Genomic DNA, 8,025 nt, shown 5'->3' on the forward strand with positions numbered 1-8,025 from the left:
ATGACTATTTTACATCAATCTAATGTGCAACATACAATTGTCCCCATGTAAATAAGGAGGAATATGTGCAAGTCTCGCAAACTGATGTATTTTCCTGACACACACACACACGCACACACACACACACACGCACACACACACACACACACACACACACACACACACACACACACACACACACACATCCCTAGTGATGAACTTTGCTGAAGACGCACTGTTCCATAGAGGCATTACATTTTAATGAGCTGATGGGCGAGTGCGCACGCGCGTGCACACGCACGCGCGCACACAAGCAGGTCTTTTAAATAAGAAAGGGCAGAAGAAAATTCATTTCATGCTCCGTGCTCACTTAAAAAGGCGACAGACACGTGCACGTGCGATAAATGAAAAATGTATGTATTAATGGCATGAAAGAAAAGACGAATAAAAAGATTCTTTACTCTCCTTTTTCAATTCCAATTAAAGGCGTCGAGTTGGGGTCTCTTTATGTTTAGGTGGGAAATTGAATCGAGAAGAGTTTTCATTCCATCCGCGGCTTTCAGCTCTTATCGGGGTGGCCGGCTCCAACGGTGGAATTCATTTGGAGGTATCGCCGGGTCACCGTTTCATGTCGTTGGAATAAAAACAGAGCGCGAGCCTAATAGCGAAATTGCAGATGCCATTTTGGACGGTTGCCAGAAAACCGAACCATCGCCACGCACTCGACAAACAAAGAGAGTGCACTTGCGTCCCTACAATTCTTGCAACTTCCTGTGGCTTGGATGATTGAGAATCGATAGAGCAAGAAAGAACAATTTTTTTTCCACCCAGAAAATATATATATATGTTATATAGCAATAATAGTACATCATATGAGGTCTGCCTGTCTGAAATGATCCAAACGATGCGTTCAGCAAAAAATTCGGTGTCTAAAGTTGTGTTGGAGGCCACAAGAAAGCAAAGCAAAGAGAAAAGAAGAAGCGCTCAGTAGTTTGAGCGTTTCCAAATGCCGGTGACGGGCCACCTTCTCGCCAGGGCTGCCACTCAGACGGAACAAATCTAAGGGCAGCTCGTGCAGGAGAAGGGGCCAATCAGCAACTATTGCTTTCCTGTCACATGTAATTTATAGCTCCGCATTTGCATCTCTTTGCCCGTTCGGCCTCGTCCCGGACTTTGCCGATCGATGAGGCCTCACCCGCATCGGCGTGCTGGGAGGTAGGGGTGGCGGTGGCGGCGCTGGAGGGGGATGCTCGTCCTGCGGAGGGCGGAGGCTCAGACGGTCCGGGTTGGCGAGCGCAAAGTTTCTGCCAGATCGGCGAACGAGGTGACGGCGTCTGGTGTCATGGATGTGCGTTCAACGCAACACGGTGGCGTTGAGTGCTCAATCCCCCCCGCTCTCGGTTTCCACACTGACGCAGTCATGCCGCCGACGCTTCCTCCAAAGTCAGGGAAAAGGCCTCGTCCCCGAGGACCGGCGAGATAGAAAACGGACGGACGCAAGTCGCTCGTTCCACATTCTGACGTTTTCAGCGGGGGGTCAAATGTGCCGCGACTTCCTTTTGCAGGATCATCCGAACAAAAGTGCAGCAGCCCTTCCATCCGTCGCCCGACGGGACGTCCCTGTCGACGGCAGGCCATACCATCGGTAGGTAGCGCGGCTCCTGCGGCAGCACGGCCGCGACCGTGACCGTTTTCATCAGCGGCATCAGCGGGAGCTCGAAATGGACTCGCAGCGGGTCTTGATGAGGTTTTTTGTTGTTTTTTTTCTCCTCCCCCCCATTCCCTCTCAGTGCCAAACACAGCGTCTCCACCAGTAACCAGCGCCTCCAACGACCCCGCGGGGTCCTACTCCATTAACGGCATTCTGGGTATTCCGCGATCCAACGGTGAAAAGAGGAAAAGAGATGAAGGTAGGCTATGTTTACTAAAAAAGTAAATTAAAAAAAAACGCTGTCAAGGCTCACCAGTGGGGGCGTCTGACATTTTCACAACTTGGTTTGGCCGTCAGCTAAGTATCTCCTCCTGTAAGCCGACGGCAAGATGTCGGGCATTTTTCTCCCTTTTGCACCCGGAGGGTGTCGCTGGCGCGGCGTCCTCAGAGGTTCTGCTTTTGATCCCTTGACATGGCCATCTCGGTCTCGCGCCGTTCGGCCACCTCGAGGTCGAGCGCATTCTTCCCGTGGGGGAGCATCGGGTAGGGCGAGTTTTGAGAGAGGACTCCGCCCGCGATGCGATGTCTGGCGGCGAGGCGTTGGACATTCCGAGATCCCTTGGCTTGTGACTGGGGTGGAATCCCCGACGCTTCTGCTTTTTGTGGCCTTGACATTTCCAGCTCGGTCTTGATGCACGGCTTGGAAAACCTTCTGCGAGCAAGCGGTTCTTATCCCCTGCAAGATTTACACTTTGGTGGTGTTTTGAGGACTCTGCTTGATTCTGATCCATTGGCCCCAAAAGGGTCCGGTGGGCAAGCGGTTATCCCGGTGGAGATTTGAGGGGCGCCAATCGATCCGAGCGCAATCCGTTCCTCAGACCAAAAGAAAGCTGAAAGATTCCAATTTGCGGCTGGGTCATGCGAAGCCTCGGTCCTAAGAAGCCTTCGAGTGTCCACCGAGTCCACCTACATTGGTCTATATTTCAGGGACTCCTCCCGCTGAGCGATTCCCAACGGCGCAGAACTGGTTCGTGCCCCCCCCCCACCCCCCTCTCAAAAAAGTGAGCATCATTCTTTCCGCGCTGTGCTGAAGTTGCAACTCCAGCTGGAAAAGGCACCAGCGTTGCAGGCGATGACCCTTCATAAAACACCTGAACTCGGCCACGCCGCCGTGTCAATCCGCCGGGGAGTCTTTTTGATTTGAAGGCGCGACCTCCGCTCTTGTCTGCCGCAATTAATCTTTATGGAAGTGATTAAAGGGCTTTAGATAATTACGTGTCAAGATGATGTAGCCGACCACCCAGGTCAGTCAAGAAATCCGCGACAGCTCTGGGGTCCCTCCCCCCTCACCCCCCTTCTTCCTCCTCCTGAAACAAAAGTGCCTTCAATGGCTGCAAGAAGGCCCGGCGGCCTTGAATAGACGATCGCTTCCGTAAGCAAGAGGCTTCCTTAGTGCTGCTACACGCGCCAGCGGCTGATGAGAACGGCTAAAGAGATGCGAGGTGTGTTTTGGAATGGCGCAAAATGCCTCCTTTCCAGAGCGAGCGCGCGTTGACGTCGCGTCGTCTTTGTTTTCTGGCATGCAGAGGGAGGAATTGATATTTTGATGTGTGCGCGGGTGAGGCGGGGATGACTAATGAGCCGTCAGAGGTCGATTTCCTGGCAGAGATATCAAAGCCAGCGTGACGTGGGCACGGCAAATGACATCATCAAGGCAACGAGATGCGGTGGCGAGGGCGTCGTGCGAACGGCCGCTGCTTTCCGGAGTTCATTCGCGGCGGCCCTCATATTCAGCGCAACGTCTCCGATGATGGAAGGTGCGCGTTTTCACGCCGATGGCGACTGAAGGGCACAAGCCTATTAGAGGGCAGAGAGAGGAAGCCGGCGCCATTGTTTTTAGTCGTCCAACAACATACATCGCGCTACTTTTTGTAGGACACCCCCCCTCCCCCACACCCAAAACCGAAAGATGGCAAATTTTTGTTGCATTTCGGTGTCAAACCACTCAATCATCCCGATACGAGTCATCATTTTTTTTGCCGCCGCTGATCAGTCACAATCAGCGGCACTGAACGAATGGCGCGTTGAAGCAAATTTTCATCAAGCGCCGCCGCTCTCGGCTAATGTCTCTGCGTGGCCTCGTTTGCAGTTCGTACATATTTGTGCACCGCTCGCTAGGCTGTAGTCCACAGTCAGTAAATGCCGCCACCGCATTTCCTCGCAGCGAGGCCTCATTTAACGCGGTAAGCCGCGTGATGATTATGGCGAAAGTCATTATCAAGCACCGAGGAGGGAGGGAAAAACACACACACACACACACGGGGACGAGCGTCAAAGGCAACCGAGTATTTGCTCCTGTGGCGCTCTGCCGAGTAAGGCTCCAATCGTGACCGAGGAGCTGCTTGGTACCATCGTACCACGCGAGCGCCCAAAAGTCTGAGCGTCTGTCGCCCCTCACGGGCACGCCAAAGCGGCGGGTGGCACCGCCATGCCCGAATCCGTGGCCCGTTTTCACCTTTCACCAAACGATTGTCTTGCCGAAGCCTCGTGGGGAAGACCGCAAATCAAAACGATCCATTTCACTTTGGGGCGGGCCGAACGGCGGCTCGGCATCCGTGCCGCGGGCCGGTTCGAGTATCTTGCCTCCAGTCGTCTAAGATAAATGCAAACTTGACTTGCTTGCTCGGTCTCGACGAGTCGACGCTCAGCGACGGGAGTAACAGCTGGCTTTGAATCCTCCATACTCGCTCAAAGGGTTTCTAAAAGCGCAGAACCACACGCAAAGTTGACTTCGCCTGCCGCCGCCGGCCTGCATTTGCGCAGTTAGCTCGTTAGCGTACTTATCTGAGCGTCCAGTATGAGAGAGAAGCTGCCTGCCAAAAAGGCAAATTTTGGCTCATGAAAAATGTCGGAGCAGACGATTCATCTCTTACTCATCCCTTCCAAATGACTATCGATGCAGAACAAACAAAGGATTCAATTAGGAGGGGTGGGGGTTCGGGGGGGGGGGGTTCTAATCTGATTCAAATGAGTTTTGATTGGATTTTCCTTTTGGGGAAAGGACAACAATATATCAGGGGTAGGCGAGCATATGCGTGTTGACATGTTATTTAAACAAGGATCAAAGCCTTCATCTGAGGGCAGGGGTTGCGACCTTCAAGCGTGACGACTCCCATTTGATTGTGTCAACACTTTTAGTCGGAAATTGTGAGGAAAGGAGCTACTCTCGTTGTTTGCGCGTTTTTTTTTTTCCGGGGCTGGGGGGGCAAACTTTGGGCAGGACGCAGCACTCAGCTCGGAAGCTCCCGCCGTGGGTCACGACGGTCAGGTGGCGTACCTGCAGAGAGGCGTCTGCACGCCGAGGGAGGTTATCCGATCCGGCGGGGCGGCGCGGGGGGCGGGGTTCGGTTCGGAGGCCATACGACCGTTCTCTCAACCTGCGATGAGTCGACTCAACAAACACGCTTGCGGAAAGGACGGTTTTGACAAACGCGGCGGGCGAGGCGCTTGTGTTCGCGGGGCAAGCGTGTCGACTGTGGCTCTCTCTCCTTGTAGATGGCTCAGATGGTTCTGGCCCAAACAGTGATTCTCAGGGTAGTGTGGAGAGTTTACGGAAACACCTGAGGGCCGACGCCTTCACCCAGCAGCAGCTGGAAGCGCTGGACCGCGTCTTTGAACGCCCCCCGTACCCGGACGTCTTCCCTACGTCGGAGCACGTCAAACCGGAACAGGTTAGTGGAGCCGTTTCCTCTTTGTTCGCACGTCTGCACTAATGCTAATTCAAGCCGGCCGAGACGAGGAAATGCGGCGGAGGATTCCCGCCGGGAAAACTCCCGCGCGGTATTGATTTTGACACGAAAAACGCATTCCTCGCATCGTCTTGAACCGAGACTAACGGCACGTCAACGGCAACGTCTTGCCTTCATGTGCCGGCGACGCGTCACGCGGGAAATTTCGAATGATGACGCGGCAAAAGGGCGACCGGGCACTGGCTTATTCCTTCACGATTCATTTGCTGAGCGGATGATCGGCAAGCCAAGCGTTTTCTTCTGATTTACGGTGACATTAATGTCCTACCCAAAAGTATTCGGGCTACTCAGAAAAATAGAAAGTCATAGAAGTTGCCATTTTAAAACAAAAATGGGCCAACTGTCTCGTCGAGAAACAAGGTTGCGAGAATACAAAAAAAATGAAAGTAGTGACGGGAATAAAGCCGGAATCGGACAAGGAAAAAATCTAATCCAAATTTCCAAAAGTAAGGTTGTCACGGACCAAAGGCACGGACGGCATCAACCCGATCCGTGTTCAAACTCCACGTCGGCGCCATAAAAAGCGGCGGCCTAATTGAGTGCATTTTCATTTCTCTCCAATCGGGCCGAATTAGGCAGGCGATAAATCAGTGGGACAGGCCTCACCTCCAGAAGAGGGCCTAATTTGCAGCTAATTACAAAACTGATTTCTACTGGAAGATCAATACCAAAACCAATTGGAAATGACTCACAATCACAAAGAGCGTCAGGGGGAGGATTAAAAGGCTCGGCGCGAAGGGACGGAGGGGGGGACGCTGGTTGGACTTCAAAAAAAAAAAAAAAAAAAAAAGGAACCGTTCAGAAAAATCCGTTTTAATTTAACGCAATATTAATCAGAGCACTTCCCCTCTCACGGGGGCCTCCTCCGACCCCCCCTCCTCCCCGTGCAAAACGCGGCCCTATTAGCCAAGTGTCTGGGCGCTGTAGTGACGCATTAAAAAGCCATTGTGACGACGGCGCCCTCCCACACTTCTGCCTGCCATGTGGTCGTCCCCTTTTCACGCCGCGGCCCCCCATCTGCATGAGAAAACGTCTGCCCGAGAGAGCCAAACATCCCACCTTGTGCCAGCCAACAGTTTGAGTTTAGCGGCGATAGGAGCAGACAAGGGTGGGGTCACGGGCGTCGACCCCCCTCATGGGATCGGGGCCCACAGAGACACAACCGGGCCTCGGACAAGCTTTGTCCCACTCCGGAAGTCTCATCTCATTAAAGAGGGAGGAAAAAAAAACAAAACAAAAAAAAAAACACGCCAGCAGCTGCTATCGCCGCAAAAAAGAAGAACAAAGTAATTCTTTTGTGCTGGATTTAGGATCTTGATGGAAAACTGAGTAACAATGTGAAAGCAATGAAGAGACACATCTTTTAAATATTGGGCTGAAATTTTTTTTAACCTTTCATAATTTAATTTGACTCGAAAAATAGTGCGTCAAAAAACATAACTTTCTTCTGATCACATGGTAACAAATACTCATTTTCAGTGGGGCCCGAATATGGTCCAACATTTTTTTTTTTCCTCTCGAAATTCACCGCCTCCTTGTCCTCGAAAATGAAAGCACAGAGCAAAACCAAACATCAAGTTACACCCCCAAAAAAAACAAAAACAAACAAACAATCAGTCTACCGACAAAAGCGTCTCGTAAACTTTGGACTCATTCAACGGACGTAAGAGCGAATCTCAGCCGTGGCTTCCTCTCTAGGTTGCTTTGCTTGGACTTTTTCGCTGGGTGGGGCATTTCCGTCCAATTCTGAAATGTGCATTATTTTTTGGGTGCTGCAATTGCACCACCTAACTTTGTCTCATATCAAGTTCTTCATTTATTCGGGTTCAGAAGGAAAGCATAACCTCCGACGTGGCCCTCAGTGGGCAAACCCAGAAACGAGCCGAGCCATGATTGCGAAACGGTGCCCCCCCTCGATAGGGATGCAAACGGCCGGCATTCTCTGCCGACTTCCTACTCCGCAAGGACATGATTATTGTCAAGTTTTGACTTCCCCTTGAACTTTTTATTTTTTTTTGCCGAAAAACTCAGTTGCCGCCTCACAACAAACGGGTTGTGCAAAGTCCCCCTTGAAACGCATGACCAAAGCATTCAAAATGCGGCTCATCGGGAGGGCAGTCGAATATTTTTAAAGACGGGCGGGGGGTCCCCACGCGGCACGCGCGCACCGAAGCGGATCCTCGAGATGAAGAGCGGGCCGAGACGCAAATCCAGTGGCGATACGCTTGCGCGGCGGCCTCAATCGGGCATGGAGGTATTGTCTGGTTGCGTAACCCCTCCGTTGTGCGCTCCCTCAGGCTAATGAGTACGCGCTGCCCGGCCTCAATTCCAGCCTGGACGAAGTCAAGCCCAGTTTGTCGGCCAACGCCAACCCGGAGCTGGGCCCCAGCGTGTCGCAAAGCTTCCCCGTAGGTAAGATCGAGCCTCGCCGTATGGCAACGCGTCAACATTCCAAAGCCAAACAAATAAGTCAAGGGGGAAGGCCACACCCCCCCCCCCCCCCCCCCCCCCCCGAAGCAAAGCTTATGCGGCCCTCACAGGAAAAAGTTTGGGGACCGCTGCTTTCAACGCATTTTCAGCCCCCGA

General features: G+C 52.5%; 1 protein-coding gene across 2 annotated transcripts in view; it reads left to right on the forward strand.

Moving 5' to 3' along the window:
• LOC109524012 (paired box protein Pax-2a-like) overlaps positions 1-8,025 on the forward strand; it is a 20,375-nt gene that overhangs the window by 2,935 nt on the left and 9,415 nt on the right. For both annotated transcript variants that reach the window (XM_019883579.1, XM_019883580.1), the window contains exons 4-7: positions 1,545-1,624; positions 1,770-1,889; positions 5,186-5,361; positions 7,737-7,851. In XM_019883579.1, the coding sequence (XP_019739138.1) occupies positions 1,545-1,624; positions 1,770-1,889; positions 5,186-5,361; positions 7,737-7,851 (491 nt within the window). The remainder of the gene's footprint in view (positions 1-1,544; positions 1,625-1,769; positions 1,890-5,185; positions 5,362-7,736; positions 7,852-8,025) is intronic.

Source organism: Hippocampus comes, unplaced genomic scaffold (genome assembly GCF_001891065.2).
Source record: "Hippocampus comes isolate QL1 unplaced genomic scaffold, H_comes_QL1_v1.1 scaffold367, whole genome shotgun sequence".
Taxonomy (NCBI): Eukaryota; Metazoa; Chordata; class Actinopteri; order Syngnathiformes; family Syngnathidae; genus Hippocampus; species Hippocampus comes.